The following is a 19,750-nucleotide window of genomic DNA, read 5'->3' as shown; positions in this document are numbered from 1 at the left end:
ATCTGGATAGAATTTAAGCTGATATTTTATGTAACAAAATTTTTAAAAAAATACAAACTGGTTCAGATATAAATTAAAACTTGTCTCATTCATATTCTCTATTGTGCTTTATAATGAGTTCTAAGAAACTCAAAAGCTTTCAATGATTTTATGAAACTTCATTGAATTGGACTTTTTCTCCTCATGGGTAACAATTACTACTTCTTAAATGTAACTTGCATTGTGTCACTTTTAAAGGACTTTTATAGTATGAAAGTTATGTCACATTGACTCTTTAAAGAGAAATTTGTGGTCATTCATTTCAGTCCAAGTTTTTTGGATACTTAAGAATGTTTATAAATATATTTGTAATGAAAACTTGTAGTGATTATTTAAACAGGGAAGAAAACGCAGTATTTTACATTATTTTTGTTTTGTTTAAAACTACTGAGATAGTTTCAGGTTGATGATTTTTTTTTAATGTAAATTTACTAAATCCTAAAAATACACCCTGCATGTGTATGTGTATCCTACTGTCTACTTATTATCTAATACCTTTTTATTACAAAACATGTTAAACCTGTATTACCCCTCTATAAACACAAGAAAGAAACCTATCCTTGCTTACCTTATTATTGCAAACATTGAGTTAAAGTTCTTGCATTCCCTGCAGTGCAGTGCTATCTTAATGAAGTGCTTAATTATCTTCATCCTTTTCAACTGGTTGGTTTCTCGCAAAATCTCAGATGCTACCCAAAAGGTTTCTTGGTTTATTACTTCTTCAAACTTTTTTAAATTAGCACAGTTAAATTTAGATTTCAGTTTAAATAAATCGTCTATGTACTCTGTAGGTTCAATGTTGCGGAACAGTTCAAAATTACGCATTGAGAGTTGGGTAGCCACCTCTATAGTGCTGAGCTGCAGTAGAGAAATTTGGCTCTCTCTTAGCAATTCCTGAGCATCTTCATCTGAACACAAAGTTTCTGTCTCCATGTTATTTTTCAAATAATACCTGAAAAAATATTTTTCACATATTAATCTCTCAGGTTTATATAAATAAACAGCTTCCAAATGACTTTTTGTAAGCCAAAATAACTTCTATTTTTTTCACCTTCCACTAAGCTGTATTCTGTCAGCAAGTTTGGAGAGTTGATCTGGAAGTCTCCGCTGCTTAATGACACCTTCTGGAGTGACAGAGACCTCACATAACGAATAAGCATCTGGGGTGGTGGTTAAAGCAAACTCACGTATAGCTTGAACAACGACTTCTTTTGCAGTTGTGTCTTTGCTTATCATAATGTAGCGACTTTGCTGATCTGCTTTAAAGACTCGTAGAACCTGATCTGGTAAATCTGTAATGAAAAGAAAAATATACCAAGACATAGAACAGAATAAAATGTCATTATTTCTCAGCAAGGAATAATATAATAAGCATAGGGATATCTTTCTTCTGATACCTTTTTCTTCATGATAAAGCCTTCCTGCATAAATACCAGTTTTTAGAATATTGTTTTCCTATTTATATTAGATATCACTTCTAAGACATATGTGGAATGGATACAGAAGATTTGAACAACAGACTTCTCTGTAAGCTGTGCCATATATTTCCACCTATTCAATAAATAATCGGTATACAGCAGTCCTCATTTAATGACTGGGTGGCAACTTCATCGCAAAGTGATGTGATTGTTAAGTGAAACATTATATGATTAAATCTAATTTATGTTAAGTCTGCTACATTTGTTAAACAAATAATTCACAGTTATTAACCATGGTACCACATGACAGTGACTTGTGACTTTACTGCCAGCTTCTCCATTGACTTTGCGGATCAGAAGCCAGCTCTGAGGGTCACAAATACAAATCACTTGATCAGAAGTCACTGTGATTGTCCTAATTGCTTGGAAGTAGTGAAGCACCCATATCGCAGAGACACTACAATAGTGAAAGTTCAAGGACCAATCATAAATCTACTTTTTCACTGCTATCCTAAGTTCAAATTGTTGCTGAATAAGTCACTTGTTAACTAAGAACTATCTATAATCATATTGGAAATGTATTTATTGCATGAAGACAAAATAATAAAAATTACTGAAGTTAAATTTGGCAAGCTCACTCTTCAACCTTCCTCAGGTATATACTGTACCTACTATTTTTAAATAAATTTATTTTAGCATCATGCTCTACCGATTTTCGTACTTCAGTTTATTGAAATAACCAACTTCAAATCTATAAAACTGATTTGTTTTCAAAAGCTTTAGTCATGAACAATTAAGTGAATTAGTATTTTACCTGTTACTATGTTTGTGTGGTCATCTGTAAATTTACATATAGGTGTTCTGCATCTGTACAATAAATCAGGTTGAATGTTCTAAAATAAATTTCATTATTTTGAAATGAGTCCCACCATATCATGTTATACACAAAGGCAGAGATATCTCCAACCATCTTAATTCTGATGATCACCAGAATGGATCCAAAATATATACTAGTCTCAGTTTTGAGTAAGGTGGTTTGCTGGCCTGCGTAAATTTATGGATGATCAGTTACAAAGAAACAGTTACCAGTCTGTAATCAGTTCTTGATCGTGGTTTGAATCATACGTAAAGATGATTTAGCCAGCAACTGAATCTGGAGGTGGATGCTTCAGATAAATGCTAAAAACAGCATAGTTTAGCCAAATACTGCAACTTGACAGGATCCAATATTAAGAGTATAATGCCTGATAAAAGTCAAAGGCTTTGATCATGTTATTCAGTAAATTTCTGAAACAGAAATAGTCTTACATAGGGTAAGACTTAAATAGTCTTACCAATTTATATGTATTTCACTGTGACATGAAGCAAGCTCAACTGAACTTAAGATGCATAATTTTCATTTCAGTTTCTATATTCACCAACAAAATAAAAGGTTGATTCTAGACAGCAATCAAAATTTGATACCCACCTGGGGTTGTGTTGAAATCTAAGATGCGATGATGTGACTGCAGTAAATCAGGATTACTTGATGACAGTGTTCCACTGACAGGTAAAGCAGGAGGAATGTGCTTGGTCTGCCTTAAACCTACAATGCTATCATCCTGAGACTGACCAATTGCAATATCACTGCAGTAACAGGAGAGAAACATAGTTACTGTGCTTACACAATTACTCTTGTATATAATGTGGAACATCCTTTCTCAGTATTCCTGTAAGTTATGAGCTTTCTTGCTGCTCTAAACCCATTGGCCCATAAAATTCATAAATTTAAGCATAACTTTGAAAAACCAACCATAATAATAAACTAAAATATATTCACTAATCCGATAACAGATGAAGTTACATTAATATATCTAGATACTGAAAAGCTCAAATTTGCCGTAGTACCTATGGTACTATTAAATATAGTAAAAAGAGCCGAGGTGGCGCAGTGGTTAGAGTGCAGCACTGCAGGCTACTTCAGCTGACTGCAGTTCTGCAGTTCTGCTGTTCAAATCTTACCGGCTCAAGGTTGACTCAGCCTTCCATCCTTCCGAGGTGGGTAAAATGAGGACCCGGATTGTTGGGGGCAATATGCTGACTCTGTAAACCGCTTAGAGAGGGCTAAAAGCCCTATGAAGCGGTATATAAGTCTAACTGCTATTGCTATTGCTATTGCTAAATATAGCAACATTTATTCTCCTATAGTTTTAAAATGCTATTCCATCCATGGTTTATACCCCTATGCTTTTTGTTTATAAACATTTGCCAATGTTTAAAAATGCACAGGTAACATATCTAAGCTAATGTAGTATGACATAAAAGCATATTGTCCTTCTACATATCACACTCACTTATATGGTTTCTGAGGCAGGATACTGATGCGGGTTTTGTCCAGTATTTTCTTTAATTTGTTTCTTCCTCCAACAGTGTTGGCTTTGCTTTTCTTTGTTACTTTTTCCAGACCCATCACCTGTTCCACATCAACCGCAAGATCTGGGATGGAGTAACGGCTTGCTTTTTTAATATCACCAATTTTAGGAAGATGAGGAGCACCATTTCTTTTGTCCTCAGACAATCTTGCTAGAAGTTCTTTAAAAACTGCACAGAAAGGAAAAGAAAGCATGTAGAAAAAAATAGCCCCCCTCCCGATATATACTTTTCAAGTTCCAATACATATAAAATGTCAGTCTAGTTCCACCAATCCATTTTATAGGCAGAGCTGAGTCTTCAAGACATACAGATGTCTTAGTGTACAATCATATTTGGAATGGAATGTCCATCACTAAGCAATGCATTCATTAAATGATTTTGCATTTGATTTTACATTTTACGCCATGGTTTTTAAGCAAATCACTACCAGAGTTAAGTGAATCATGTGGTCATTTAGGAATCTGGCTTCCACCATTGACTTTGCTGACAGAACCCCTCTGGATTCCCAGGAGGGAAGAAATGCAATCCAAAGGATCAAAAGACAGTGAAGTTTGGATAGTTTGTGTGGGAGAAGGAGTTAAGACAGCTTGCTCCTAGTAGTTCTCAGAATATGTTTCATGGTGCAAATAATCTGTTTTAATTTGGCAAGATTTCTATCTATAGATCAAAAACAATAAAGGAAACTGCTTTGAAGAACTTCAATGTGTCTTTCTTAATTTTTGGAGCCTAACATCTTGATTGTTCTCCTTGATCTCTCAGCAGCTTTTAAATACCATCAACTATGGTGTCCTTTGGGGCTAAATTCACGAGTTTTGTGCTGGTTCCTTCCTTCAAGGCCAGTTCTTATCGGCATTAATAGGGAGTGAGAGATCCAGCTCATGGCTCCTCCTTTGTGGAGTACTGCAGGGATCAATGTTCTTTTTTAATATCTACATGAAACTTCCGGGTGAGAACATCCGACACCATGGGAGGAAATATCATCAGTATGCTGATGATACACAGCTTTATCTTTCCATCCCAATGAGCCAAGTGATGCCGTGGCTGCCCTTTCTCAGTACCCGGAGGCTGTAGAGGTCTGGATAGGGGACAACAGACTTCAGCTGAACCCTGGCAAGATAGAGTAGCCGTGGGTACAAGAGACCTCAGGATCCAATTATTTTTTTATCTTTAATTCTGGATAGGCTTGCACTACCATAGATTAGATGCGCCGCACAATCTGGGGGTTTTCTTGGACTTGTGTCTCCTGCTCTAAGAGGAGGTGGCAGTTGTGGCTAGGAGGACCTTTGTACAACTTTGCCATATACACCACCCTCCTACCTAGATCATGAGACCCTGCACATAGTTACTCATGCCCTAGTCATCTCTTGGTTGGATTACTATAATATGCTCTACTTGGAGCTATCCTTGAAAAGAATTTGGAAGCTACAGCTGGTGCAGAATGCAATGACGTGCACACTTTTGGGGAATCCTAGGGTGACACATATAATACTGTTGCGTAACTTCAGAGTTCTCTTAGGCTTGTGGCTCCTGCTAAAGAGCAGGTGGAAGCTGTGGCTAAGAGGTTATTTGTGCAACTCTGCATTGTGTACCAATTATGCTCTTTCCTGGACATGGAGGCTCTCCATTTTTTCATTCATGCCCTAGTCACTTTCTGATTGGACTATTGCAATCTGCTCTACATGGGGGCTACCCTTCAAAGTATATGGAAGCTGCTCCAACGAAGTCTAAGAAGGCAACTGTTGCTATCCATACATTAAGCAATATCCTTTCCTCAAAAGTAAGGGAGGCCCCACTCTCCTGGCTTGCCATAAAGAGGCCAAAACCTGGCTTTGCAAGGGCATGGAAGGCAAAAAGGTCCATGCTGGTGCCATGAGAGCCCCCTCTTTGCCTTATTTTGACCAGTGTTAAATGACCATCTTTGAATTATTTTTATTTGTTTGGAATTTTATAATGTTTTAATATTTTATTTTTTTCCTTAAACTAATCTTAATATTTTATTGTTAATTTTATATGCTGTTTCATATATTGATTATATTGTGTATCTCCCAGAGCCCCTCTTTGAAACATGAAATGTAAATAAGCAAACATATCTCATTGTCTTTTTGCTGACTTTAATGTGATATGCAATGGCAATAAATAATTTATAGTTATCAGACATTTCCATTTTGCTTTCATGCACTGCTCAAGCCCCTAATTTTTCTGATGGGCTCAAGGTTGACTCAGCCTTCCATCCTTCTGAGGTCAGTGAAATGAGGACCCAGATTGCTGGGTGCAATATGACATTGTATACTGCCCAGAGGGTCTTGTAAAGCACTATGGCATGGTATATAAATTTCACTGTTCTTGCCATTGATATGAAGAATGGGGATTTTGTCCTACGGTTAACAATACTTGTGTTGCAAACTGTACTAACCTAGCCAGGTTGCTTATTAATTTGTTCAATTGTAAAATCTGCTTGCTTTTATATACAAACAAATATTGTTAATGCTTGCAGGTTTATGCAGCTTTTAATAGCATTTATTTACATATTAATTTATTTATTGTGGATTAGTTTATTTTATTCTTTAATCATCATGATCATTTTATTGGAACCAGTGGTGTTTTAAGTCATTATGTTATTAGTGAGTTAGAATCATGTAGTATTTGGTGGTATACAGGCCACTTAATTAAATAAATGTTGCATCACATTTTTAACAAACTTTATTTGAATAAAGATAACAACTTTGTCATTAATACTTACCAAATAAGTTAGTTTTCACAGTGATAGATAAATGGGTATTATTTTGAAGAATTTCCATGGCTTTTGCTAGCTGAATATTTTCAAAGTTCTGGCCATTCACCTCCAATATCTAGACAGAGAAACAAGACAGTCTCATACTGGCAAATTAGAAAAATCAGAAGTTTAAAATATATTATAAAAACAGCCCTATTTGTTTTCAAGGAGTTCACATTCAACTGATCTTTTTAGAATATTCTTCTCTCTGTAACTGACTGTCTCATTCACAAAAATTCCCAGTGTTCCAGAAATGATAACCTTTCTGCAAATCTCCTGGACTTTCCTACTCCTTTTTTTCCCCTCTTTTCATATAAAAATGGAACAGCTAAAGATTGTCTTTTTCTGGAAGTGCCTATTGACATTTCAAACATTAATTTGCATACCTGATCTCCACGTTTCAACCCTGCTTCAGTAGCTTTGCTACCCAAATCTACACTGTCAACGAAGATTCCAAATCCCTTCTCAGATCCTCCTAGTAGTAAGAAAGGCAAAGGAGCTTCCCGAGATGGCTTTGTTAATGTGATCATCCTTCGTTTAGCTTTAGCAGCACATGCAATATTTAACAGCCTCAGATGTCCACCCATTTTCTGCAAGCAAAAATATTAATTTATAGCCGTTAATTTCAATATTATTCTTAATAGAGCACCAAGACTTTTTTCTTTCATTGTTTAGAGGTCTATTTATACCTCTCTTTCCAAATTGTTCTCAAATTCCTCCAGAAAACGAGTCATTGCAGAGTCTCCCTCAAAATCATTGAAGTGATTGTTCACCCACAATAACACTACCCGTGTAACCTGAAGGAAATATAAAATTGTGTTACATTTCATATAAAAATATTACATTCAGCGAATTAATGTTAATGACATTTAACTTGATAGAATGATGTGAAATTCATCATTTTTATAAGAGTACATGAATATTAAAAAAACACCAAACCATAGTCTTAGTGGCCCACTTAGTGGTCCTTTTAAATTTCTGATTATCCTATAGCTTATTATTTTATAGCTGAGGTTCAGACTGTCCTGACCCATATGTAAAGTCCTCATGCAAAGTCCTAAATCCCAGCTCTCCTCTCAATAATTTGACCAGAATTTTGGAAAAGCCTATATAAAATGAAAATCCCTTAAATGTGATACATGCTGATTGGCTTTAACTGACTATTATTATTGTTATTTGTGTTATTCAATTATCCTGTTTTGTAAGTTCTGAAAGTTATTATATTACATTATTTTACATTATCTCTTATTTCATTTTTAATTCCTTGTTTCTAGTTTTTTTCAAATTGTAAATCGCCCAGTTTTATTCTTGCAAATTGAGCAGCAATATGAATCTAATAAATAAGTAACCTATCAGTTCCAACAAAATGTTCTATTCTTAATTTGCTAATTAAAATGGCTAGAATTAGCTATTTGCAGAGCTTCTTCATTGTTCACAAGCTGCAGAATATACCTTTTGGAACAATGACTGCTTCCCACAGGCTTTACTTTTGGAAAAGTTGAGTTTAATGTTTTAATTTGCTTTCAAACTATTTAATACCTATTAAATTCCATTTTTTTTTGCAATTTACCGATATTAATTAAAATCTTCTAACAGAGCATGTTGCTTAAATCTACATGTAGTATATACAATATTTTCTTAAATCATAACAAGAGATGAACAGAGCATACAAGATTTAACATTCCATATTAAGGAAACTTTGCATGTAAATGGTGGTAATAAAGCTAACAAAATGTCAAAACTGGAAAAAAAAACAGCCAACCAAAAAGGTTTAAACATGAAAATTCTACTAAAAAAAATCTAGAAAAAGAGTTTGCACTTTTTCTTTCTAATGGAAAAAATTAATAGTTTTTACTATGTGACATTGTGTTAGATATAATGAATAAATATGTTAGATGCTATTTTTTTCCATTGACCTGAAAAAATTATTGTCACTCACCACCCACCAGTCCCATCTAAACTATCCAAATACATTACAATTAAAATAAGAACATAGAAGCAAATTATTTATGCAACCTTATCCCTGAGGCTAGGATCATTAAACCACTCCAATAACTTTTTCCCCACTTCCATTGGGCTCGAAAGGAAGGTTCTATATGTCAATAGGAAATCTTCTATGTAAGTTGGATCCACTACTGAATGTTCTTCAACTAAATGCATTGTTAATCTCTCCGGTGTTCCCTGTAAAAGTAAATATTCAAACATCAACAAATGAATGTGTATTTCTTTGCATCTTATTTGTTTCACCAAATTTAAAACAGAATGGAATCTTTATTAGACTATATTTAAAATCGGACAATGACATATGACACACACACACACACACACACACACACACACGAGACCAATCATTCATGCTATATGCAACTTTCTCTGCTACCTGCAAAATTAGTAGCGGGCAGTTTTAGCAAAGTTCAGTTTTACTACAAGTGTTGTCCTGTGTGTGAGATACACACACACACACACACACACACACACACAAACTTTTTGTGGAAGTTGCATAATAATTTGCAAGATGTTTTTTAAAATACAGATCCTAGCTTGGCTAAAATATCATGGAAATTCTTGCAATGAAACTGAACTTCGCTAAAACTGCCCACTACTAACTTTGGATATATCAAAAAAAGTTGTATATAGTGTGAATATAAATAATGCTGGTCTTTTAGTCTACATCTTCTATAACTTATTAAAGCATTACATAAAAGCTTCAGACCAAACCCAAGATGAACTATAAAAGTTAGTAGCAACAGCAATAGCACTTAAAACTTACATATGACTTCACGGTGCTTTACAGCAGTTTACAAAGTCAGCATATTGTCCCCAACAACCTGGATCCTCATTTTACCCATCTCAGAAGGATGGAAGACTGAGTCAACTTTGAGCCAGTGAGAAATGAACAGCTGAACTGCTGGCAATCAGCATTCGGAAGAAGTAGCCTACAGTACTGCATTCTAAGCACTGTGTCATTATGGCTCTTAATACAATATTTAATTATAATATTTAATTAACATTTTTTTTGCATCTGGTCACGAACAAATATTCGATCAAACACAACCATGGTGATTTCCCCAACTAAGGCAATCTTCCCTTCTACACCATTTTTTTTGTACAGTCAATCTCACTTCTGGACATGACCAAATCGGGTTGCGACCCAAGTCATGGAATGGATTATAGTTGTGACCGAAATTTCTACTGTACTTCTGCTGATGGCCGCCTGCCTGCAATTTGGCAGTTCGAATCTCACCAGGCTTAAGGATGACTCAGCCTTCCATCCTTCCAAGGTGGGTAAAATGAGGACCCAGATGGTTGGGGTCCGTAGAGTCTGTAAAAAAACTGCTTAGAGAGGGCTGTAAAGCACTGTAAAGTGGCATATAAGTCTAAGTGCTAAGTGCTATTGCTATTATGCCGTCATATTGGACATTCATGTAAGAAGAATATTTATTGTGCATTTACTGAAAGCATATGATAAAGCTTTTGAATTATGAAATTTTTGGATGTATGTGGGATTATAGGTTATGCCCTAAGAGTGGCATTTAATGGAACTAAAATAGGCATGAAAGTAAAAGAGGGTAGTTCAATTGTGACGAGGGAGTAAGGCAAGTACCCCCTTTATAGAGAGATAGCTAAAAAATCCTCATGATTATGTTAAAGTGACGGGTTGGTTGAAAGTGAAATGTGGGGAAAAAACCAGATTAGACAGATACATTTTGTAGTTTTGTAGAGTATTTACAAAAGATGGTGAAATCTATATATCTTAGGATCTGCAAGTGTTATTAGAAACTGAGGAATAGTATCTGGTCTGTTGTGAGGAAAGAATGCTTCCTGAAAAATATGAAACTGGCTGCATATAAAATCTTGCTTCTGCCAACTTCTTTTATAGAGTACTGAGATTAGAGTATTTTATAGAATACAGAAGAAACATTAAAGTAAGGTGAATACAGTGGAAATGAGTACTTGGGAAGTGTAAATATTGTAGTAAAATATAATTTCAAGAATCAATAGATATCAAATAGGTATGGGCTGAAGTGAGTGACTACTATTCACAAGAGAATGTATGTGGATTAAACTGCAGAAAATATATGGCAGAAAAAGGAAATAGGCTGAGAAAAGGAGGGAAGATCAGAACATAATAGATGGCATTGAGGAGATTCTCGAAGGAGACTGAGGATGTAAAGCAAGTAAAGGTGGGAAATAAAGCTATATATAGTATTATACTGAATAGTGCTGGAATAAACAATTTTAGCTTCATTTTTTTTCTTTATCTCGCTCCTTACATTTTGTTTAATGTGATAAAATGTAGTCCAGATTCCCAACAAAGAATTCAGTCAAGAGACAATTTGGTTCAGAGAACTTGCATGAGAGAAAAAAGGTGAAGACAGCTCTTCCTTAATAGTTTTCAGAGTGTATGCTTTATGGGGGAGTTGGTATGCTTTAGTTTAGCAAAATAAATAAACCTACATGGTAGGGTCACAACATATCTTTCTTGCTTTTTGGAGATTGACATCTACTATAGATTACTTCCTTTTTGGATTCGGCATAACAATACTTAACCAGAAAAGGGAAACTGCATGTATAATTTGAATATATCTAAGAATTCAGTTTTCTCTTAAAAATTACAAATGCTTAAAACCATTGAAAATAAGGCAGTATTTGTATATTATAGCATTAATGTACAAATATTCTGTAAACAGTATTCATTTTTTCCCCATTACATACATGGTGATGTAAAAAAAATAATACCTTAATAACAATGTGACCTTTTCTTGTTCCAGTGCGATCCAGTTCCCTATGCTCTTTTACCATAACAATCTCCCCTTCCTCTTCTACCTTCTGCATGTTCTTTTCAACTTGGTTCAATATGCGACAGTAATCTTGTTGGGCTATGCATACAAACTGGGAACAGAGGTTTGCAACAGCGCATTAATTATTTTGAATTTTATCCAAACATCAACGATATTTAAAATTTTAAAGCTACAGTGCTATCCTTAATTCCCTAATATAAATTATGAAGTGAGAATTCAGGCATAATAGAAAAAATAAAAATAAATAGCATTCATCACAAACCTTTGGATCTCCATTCAAAATTAAGATTTATAACTTCAATGTGCTTATTACACAATAGCTACACTTACAATCTTAGCAGAGTTAATGTATTTATGCTATTTTTAATACTCTGTAGTCAAATCCAATATATTTCTAGAATCTTTGTTTGATTTTAGAATAGCAAATTAGGTCAACTTTTTTAGAAGAGGAATGTGCAATAATAATTACTGCTACCTCAAGTATTTGTATAAACTAGGAAAACTGTATTAGGTTTCTTGTTTATGAGAATGCATCAATAATTAATTCAATTTGAATAAATACTATCACAACAATCTCATATTACCAATCCCTTCCTTTTCTCGAATAAACAAATTTCAATGCAAATATGGCATTTTCCAGATATGTGGACTTTTCACCTGTGCTAGGTGGGGAATTAGTCATGCAGAGGGAAGTGCCTACTTAGAGAAATGTTAAAAGAATTCAATCCATTTCTGAAAAAAATATAGACAGTTTTTCTGGAGAATTATAGCAAACACATATACACTTATGAATGGTGGCTCCAAGAACATATTGATATATAGATGTAGTAAGATTCAGACAACTAGGAAGTCTGTAATCTGTATATATAGAAGGTTATTCAAGAGACATAGGATGAAACTGATAATTGAAAAGAAAGGACAAAAGTCTATTTCTGGCGGCAGTGGGATGAAACACAAATGGCACAGAGATTTAATAATGTCCAATCATAATAAATTTGTAAACTCTTCTAATGGTTCACTCAGATTTTGAATTCTACCTGGCAGTCATCCACTTTGGTTCTCATGATTCCTTTCATATATTCTTTGTCCATAGTAGGAGAAACACCAAAACTGTTTCCCATGCATAATATTTCTGTTCTTCCATCTGGATATGTTACTTCTACAGAACCATTCAAAATAACAGACCAGGAATCAAGCTAAAAACAAAGCACATTATTTCAGATAAGCAAGATAAAACTACATTATCAGTTTTCTTCTAATAAATGCTTGCAAATAGGGAAAAAACAATACACTGAATCAAATAGGATACAAATTTTTAGGTGAAGATGAGTGTGCTTTAAGTCCAATTAAATACCTAACAATTTACACATTCAGTCGACAAAAAATAAAGATACCCAACGATATTCTGGTCTCATTTCTGAGCTATTTCCTGGGTAAATAAAGTAATAGGTAGTCCCCAATATATGGACATTCATATGTTCGAAGTTACGGCAGCAATGAATTATAATTATAACCAGTCCTCAGAATTCTGGCCATTCCAGCACCCCGTGATCTGAACGTGGATGCTTGGCAACTGATACATGTTTACAAATGACTGCAGCGCTCCATGATTGCCATTTGCAACTTTTTCTGCAGGCTTCCCCAGAAATCAATGGGGAAGCTGGCAATGCATGTCCCATGTCACTGGGCTCAGTCTCCCCCACACTCTGTACCCTACCTTAGTCCCTCTGCACTTGCAACATAGTAGCCATTCATACTCCTGTAGCACCTGTGCAACCCACGTCTCACCTCTCATGTACTCACTTGCATCCTCATGTACTTTTCTTGACCTGTGCTGCATTTTCCCCGACCTGTGACTCCTCTTCATGTCCTGACCCAAGCTTCTCTAACACACCCTCACATATTTATGCACTGTCCCTGACTCATGTTATAGCACTTGCACACAACCTTGCATCCACTTCAACCCATTCCACATCTCTCATGCATCCTCTCATACTCTCCCCTGCCTTGGCATAGCCCTACCTGATTCTCTCCCATACACCCCATTGCTCATTGGTGAGTTTCAATTTATTTTACTACCTGTTTGCAGAAATGTCTGGGGGGGTGGGGTGGATGGAGCCTCCCGCTGCCACCACTACTGGTTCGCCCGATCTGGGATGAACTGGCAGAAACCCAGCTCTGCCCTTGATCCTTCCCTCAGCCTGCCTGCCAGCCTGGAACTTGTAACTTTTAGTTGCAAGCTGATTTTGGCTGTGGGAAGCCAGCAGAAAGTTGTCTCATCTAATGATTATGGCATTCAGTTAACAATGGGAGCCAGAACTGTAGGAATTGCTGTCACAAAGTCATGTAGTTGTGCTTTACAGACACACTGCTTATCTACAGTTAGATTTACTTCTGCTATAATCTACACAAAGTAAGATCTGGATAGAGAATCCCAGTATTTTAATCACATACATTTCAAATTACCTGTGGTATCTACTCAGAGATTTATTTATATTTGAATGAAGAAATTCATTTCCATAATACATACAAAAATGGTGTATTGATCATTTTAATGTTAATACTGTAACCCAATGCATGTATTTTATGTTCAGTAATGTATCTATGATTTTTATGAATAATTTATTTATTATATGAAGTAAAATGAAATAAATTTAATGTTACTTTGAGAAGAAGCTACAAATACTACTTACTTCTTCTCCATCATTTAGAACAATGGTTCCTGCTCTTTCTACAACTGCAAATACCATCACAGCACAGAGTTCTCTTCTCACTGACATTGTCATGTTAGCAAAAGCTGGTAATTGATGCATGAATTCCAAGAGTTGTTCTAGAAAAGAAAATATAGCAGTTATATATGTATATGCAATGTAATCTTACTAAAGGTAATTAAAAATATTCCATCTATTGTATTATATATTCCATGTCATAGTTTACAATTGCCACAAACTCTTTAAACTAATATTAAAAATAAAAATAAGCCATTTTACAATTTTTAAAAAAATAAATGAATCATATTCAGAAAAAAAAAACAAATTTCATGAATCAAATACCTGGCATGTTTCTAGGTGCATGTACCTTTCTAGCATATTGGGCATATATTAGGTTAATAGGGCCCACTGACAGACATTATTGGCATTCAGATCAGTTTTATCTTAATAGAATGTTATACTTGCTGAAAAAAATGTATGTTCTGTCACATGTAAGATTATGATCTTGTTTTTTATCTATAATGCTGAGTGATTTATAGCAAGGAAGCAAATATGTTTCCACACACATCCCAAAAGCATTTAATGTTTTAGAAGATTCATAAATGTTATTTGACCTGATTCAAATCAGGTTCAACCCCCAATTAAACCAGATGTATGTTGTGTTTTTAATATTGCTTGTATTGTTTGTATTCTCCCCCTGTGTGTTATTTTATTTCATTCGTGTTTGTAAACCACCCTGAGTCCCCCGGGATTGGGCGGCATATAAACCCATTAAATTGCGAATTGACTATACTTATATTTTTATATTATTACTTATCATTATAATCTTCTGATAATTTTGGTTCATAGAACAGACATGGAAAAATATATTCCCCTTGATATTTTTCATGTTATTAAATATAAATTTTATTTTAATAATAAAAATACCTAGATACTTCTTGACCTGTTGTGTTATTAATTTAGGGCTATTAGATTCCTTATCAGCTTCCTCAATACCTTCAACAATAGCAGAGCCTCTAATGTATTGGGAAAGTTATTTAAAATTCCAGAGACGTAATGGGTTCTGGATTCTGACACATTTTGTAAGTTAGTCCATTTGAGGTATTTTGTGTGAAAAAGTTTTGCCCTATGATGCACTGTTTTGGCCAACTAAAAGTTACAGATACAAGAATCTTAACAGTATAGATAATAAAAATCATACTAATAGTTGTATAGATAATGAATTCTATAGATAATAAATGTTGCCTGATTCCCCAGCTTTAAAAAACTGTAACTTAACAATAGAAGAAATAAAATAAAAACAAAATATATAAACCAAAAAATAAACTGAGTTTGCAAACAAACCAAGGGAGTGGTTGGCATATAAATTACAAAAAAAAAAAAAAAAAGAATTGAAACTACAAGAGGAAGGTATTGTATTAATGGATACAGCCACACAAAAAGTATTTCATCAATATTATTCCAAGTTCTATAAAGGAAATGACATCTCTCTGAGAAAAAAAATAGATAAAATTCAAAGAAAATTTATGAAGGATTACAGAGAAGCAGAGAGATTATGAATGGACCCATAGGGGAAGATTCTGAAGCTATAAAAATATTAAATCAAGAGCAGTGCCTGGACTAGATGAATTATCAGGTTCTTATTATAATTGTTTTGAGGACGAACTTTTACAACCTTTATAAAACATAATGAACTCATAAGGAAGAAAGATGCAGAAATTTGGAAAGAGGCCAAAATACCACTAACGCCTAAAGAGGGACAAATGTTGACTTTAACAAGAAACTGTAGACCAGTATCATTATTGAATACTGACTACAAGTTATTCACAAGAACGTTAGCTGGCAAACTGAAAATAATTTTGCGAGAGTTTGTTCATACGTATCAATGTGTTTACAGAAAAAAAAACAGTTAAAGCACAACCTTAAAATATTCTGGAATACTTGAATCATCATAATGAAAAACAAACTGCACTGATTTTCTTAGATTCAGGGGGAAAAAACCTTTGACAGTTTGAACTGTGCTTTCCTGTACAAGATTTTGAACTATTATGAATGTTGGTGAGTACTTTAAAAATGGGTAAGATTGATTTACACTTCACAGAAAGCACAAATAGTTATTAATAGCAGTTTAACAAAACATGTGAAATACAAAAAAACAAAGCAGGCCATCATTGCATGAAAGAAATACTGGACAAAGACATAAGACAAGATGATAGGATTGTGGGAGCAAAGATTACAAAATAAACTTGTAAATTAAAGATTGACTTCGTGTTGATTTGGGAAGATCCGTTAAAGGGAATTGAAACATTAAAGGGGAAATTAAAAGAATTTGGTGCATTAGCAAGTTTCAAGATTACCAAATAGAAGTAGATATTAAAAATACAGATCAAGCAGAACTGGCAAATAAGAGAATATAACAGATCTGATTATCACCATGGCAAATGTAAACTATGTTATTTCAAAATAACTATTACAACATAAAATGAAGCTAAAAACATTTTTAGATGGGAGATGGGGAAAACTACAACTGTCATTGTGAAGAAAATTTCTGTGATAAAAATGAATGTCTTGCTTAGATTAATGATTTTGTTTTAGACAAAACCTGTCTTGAAAATTGATCTACCGTTTAAAAAGTGACCGAAGAGTTTATTTAAATTTGGTCAAACAAAATGAGTTAAATATAAGGTGCTACAAATTGCAAAGGAAAGGAGCCGGCTTGAGGTCTACCTGATTTGAAACTGTATTTTTTACCTTGTTTGAAACAGAGAGTGCTGCTTTGGAATATAAGGACACAATCTGACATTTAAGTGGCATAGATGTTTGTGGTACAACAAAGGCAATGTTAATGTGCCTTTTTATAATCATTTTGTTAGAGGTGCCATACTGAGAATATAGAATAGATACAAATCCAGGTGTGCCTGAAAACACCCTTATGGCTTTAAGAATAAGAATCATTTTATAGGCAAGTTAAGAAGCAAATACAAATAGCTAAGTTCTCAAAGAAATATTAGAATGTTGTCAATAGGAAAGTAAAATAAAGTCAAGAAAATTGGTGGCAGGTTGATATAATTGTCAGATTTTTTTTACTTACAGTTATTAGAAATATTTAAAGTAAATAAAAGAATGTATAGCTTTGAACATTGTAAGACTGAGTGTGAAACAGAATTATGTACAAATGATAAACATGTAATTGCTAAAATATAATTTTATTTAAATTTTAAAAGAACAACAGGGGAAATAATGTATGATAAAGTATGCTTAAAATTTTGGTGGGACAATATACAGGTGGGACAAATATACAGGGGCAACAATAGAAAAATATATGGCTGAAAAGATTGAAATTTGCACTATGCTATAATCTTAAAGATAATTTTTATAAAATTCTATACTGTTGGTATACTGTATGTCACCAGAGAAATTTTCTAGAATGTACAAAGTCACCCCAAGATTAGAAATGTGAACAATAAGAATATTTTATCATGTTTGGTAGATATATAAAAAAGCTATAAAATTTTGGATTCAAATAGATATACTGATTCGGATGCTTTTAAAGATTAATATACAATTAAGACCATAAGCTTTTTCTTTTGAAATTGATGTGAAAAAAGTCATGAAACTTGGTTTTTAAAAACCATAACTGCAGCTAGATTGTTGTATGCACAAAGACAGAAAGTTTCAATATTACTCAAAATGGAGGAATGGTTGCTGAAGGTTGCCAAGATAGCTAAATTGACTTTTCTATGAGGGAAAATAATTTTATTGCTCACTGGAAACCTCTTATGACTTTTTTTCATAAAAAAGAAAAAAAATGAGCTCATGATTTATGGTTTTGATGATCAAACACAATACATTATAGAAAGACCATCATGTTATAACCATAGAGAAAGACATACATTTATAATTGTACTTATAACTGCTGTGAAGATTGGAAGCCACTTCTATGTACCTTTTTTCTTTCTTTTATATTTTTTTTACTTTTATGTTTCTTGCACGTTAAGCTTTCTCGTTGATTTCTTTTCTTTTTCCTATTTTATATTGGTTTGCATTAGTTTTATTGACCTTTTTAATTTTATATATGCATGCATGTCTGTGCGCGAGAAACTAAAGTTAAATGCTTAAAGTTCTAGTGTATTTCAAGCTCTACTCCTACCACTGAAAACTTCTGAAGCAAAAAATACGAATCCTTAAATATTTTCAGTAAAGACTGAATGTGATAGAAATGGAGAGAATGAGGTGGGAAAGCCAACAGGTTTTATCACTGCATGCATATACATGTTCATTTCATTTCGTTTTGTTTTGTTAATTCTATTTTGATTCATGGAAATAATTTGCTTCAGTTACATTCTGAAACAGAAAATATTTCATCAAAAGTTTTTCAGTTTTTATATCCTCCTTTCCTTCTTTTTGGTGTCAATGGTAGCTTACCAATATCATCATCTGTCCTGTCTATTGGATCTTTTTCTAGACAGTCTCTAACAATATCTCTGCTCATCAAAGGATCAGAAGCCCTCTCAATATCTTCTTCATCGTCATCATCTTCAGAATCTACTGCTGTTTCTGGTAATCCACTCAGGTCCATGTCACCAGCTTCACTTTCTGTGGCCTAAAATGATAATATAAAATTTAGGACAAAGGATTGTAGGATTTCTATGATGTTATCAAAACATTAAATTAATGGATTTGATGTATTACTTTTTATTCAGATGTTTGTGAAAATAAGTCCTAAAGTAAAAAACCCAACATGTTGTAAATATTAAGGACCAAACTTACTTCAGTGAAAGTTCAGAAGCAACAGTGATATTTGAAAAGATTATATTTCAATAAATCACTTTTATGTTTTGAGATATATTTATGTTGATAATTTTATTAAAGATATCTACAGCCCTCAAAGGTTGCTGTTGTTGTTGTTATTGTTGAAGTACAATGGGATATACGAGTATACTAGATCAGTGGTAGCACATGCAGCCGCAAATCCTTTCCTATCTCAACAAGGATCCCAGACATCACAACCTGCCACTACCTATTATAGCTATACAGACACTAATTTCTCATTCTCAGCTTTATGGCCTGACAGCTGCTCATTTGTTCTGCCCAATGCTCCTTTTCTGGGATTCCTCAATCATTTTCTCAACCCATAACCAATGCCCAATTGACTCTGATTTTTCCATTTTTAACCTCCCAGGCCACTTTCCTATTTTTTTAAACAACAGAAATTACTAAATACTGTAGAGATATAAGAAAAATGGAAGTTTATTTTTTCAATTTTATTAATTAAAAATATAAAAATAGAATTCAACTTAGGATTGCACTGGCTTTTTTAGACTGCCATCACACGCTGTTGGCTCATATTTAATTGGCTGTCCATTAAGAATACATGATCCCTCTCTCAGTTACTGCTATTAAGCCTGGTATCTATACATGTACTTTGGGTTTTTCTTGCCTAAGTGTAAGACTTTACTTTTCTCTACATTGAATTTCATTTCGTTACATAGGGCCCAGTGTTCAAATCTGTCAAGATCCATCTGGATCTTGAGCCTAACATCTAGGGCAGTGTTAGCGGTCCTATTCAGTACTGAGTGCCGAAACAGGAGCGCA

General features: G+C 33.9%; 1 protein-coding gene across 5 annotated transcripts in view; it reads right to left on the bottom strand.

Moving 5' to 3' along the window:
- The window catches only part of RAPGEF2 (Rap guanine nucleotide exchange factor 2), a 205,849-nt gene that overhangs the window by 62,621 nt on the left and 123,478 nt on the right, over nt 1-19,750 (bottom strand). For all 5 annotated transcript variants that reach the window (XM_032224681.1, XM_032224678.1, XM_032224677.1 and 2 more), the window contains 12 exons: nt 18,581-18,758; nt 14,138-14,274; nt 12,482-12,640; nt 11,383-11,535; nt 8,659-8,823; nt 7,332-7,439; nt 7,029-7,232; nt 6,610-6,718; nt 3,791-4,037; nt 2,926-3,083; nt 1,091-1,331; nt 608-991 (listed from right to left, as the gene is read on the bottom strand). In XM_032224681.1, the coding sequence (XP_032080572.1) occupies nt 608-991; nt 1,091-1,331; nt 2,926-3,083; nt 3,791-4,037; nt 6,610-6,718; nt 7,029-7,232; nt 7,332-7,439; nt 8,659-8,823; nt 11,383-11,535; nt 12,482-12,640; nt 14,138-14,274; nt 18,581-18,758 (2,243 nt within the window). The remainder of the gene's footprint in view (nt 1-607; nt 992-1,090; nt 1,332-2,925; nt 3,084-3,790; nt 4,038-6,609; nt 6,719-7,028; nt 7,233-7,331; nt 7,440-8,658; nt 8,824-11,382; nt 11,536-12,481; nt 12,641-14,137; nt 14,275-18,580; nt 18,759-19,750) is intronic.

Source organism: Thamnophis elegans, chromosome 9 (genome assembly GCF_009769535.1).
Source record: "Thamnophis elegans isolate rThaEle1 chromosome 9, rThaEle1.pri, whole genome shotgun sequence".
Lineage (NCBI taxonomy): Eukaryota > Metazoa > Chordata > Lepidosauria > Squamata > Colubridae > Thamnophis > Thamnophis elegans.
Note: the sequence above shows the minus strand (reverse complement) of the source record. Positions and strands in the feature narration are given on the sequence as shown.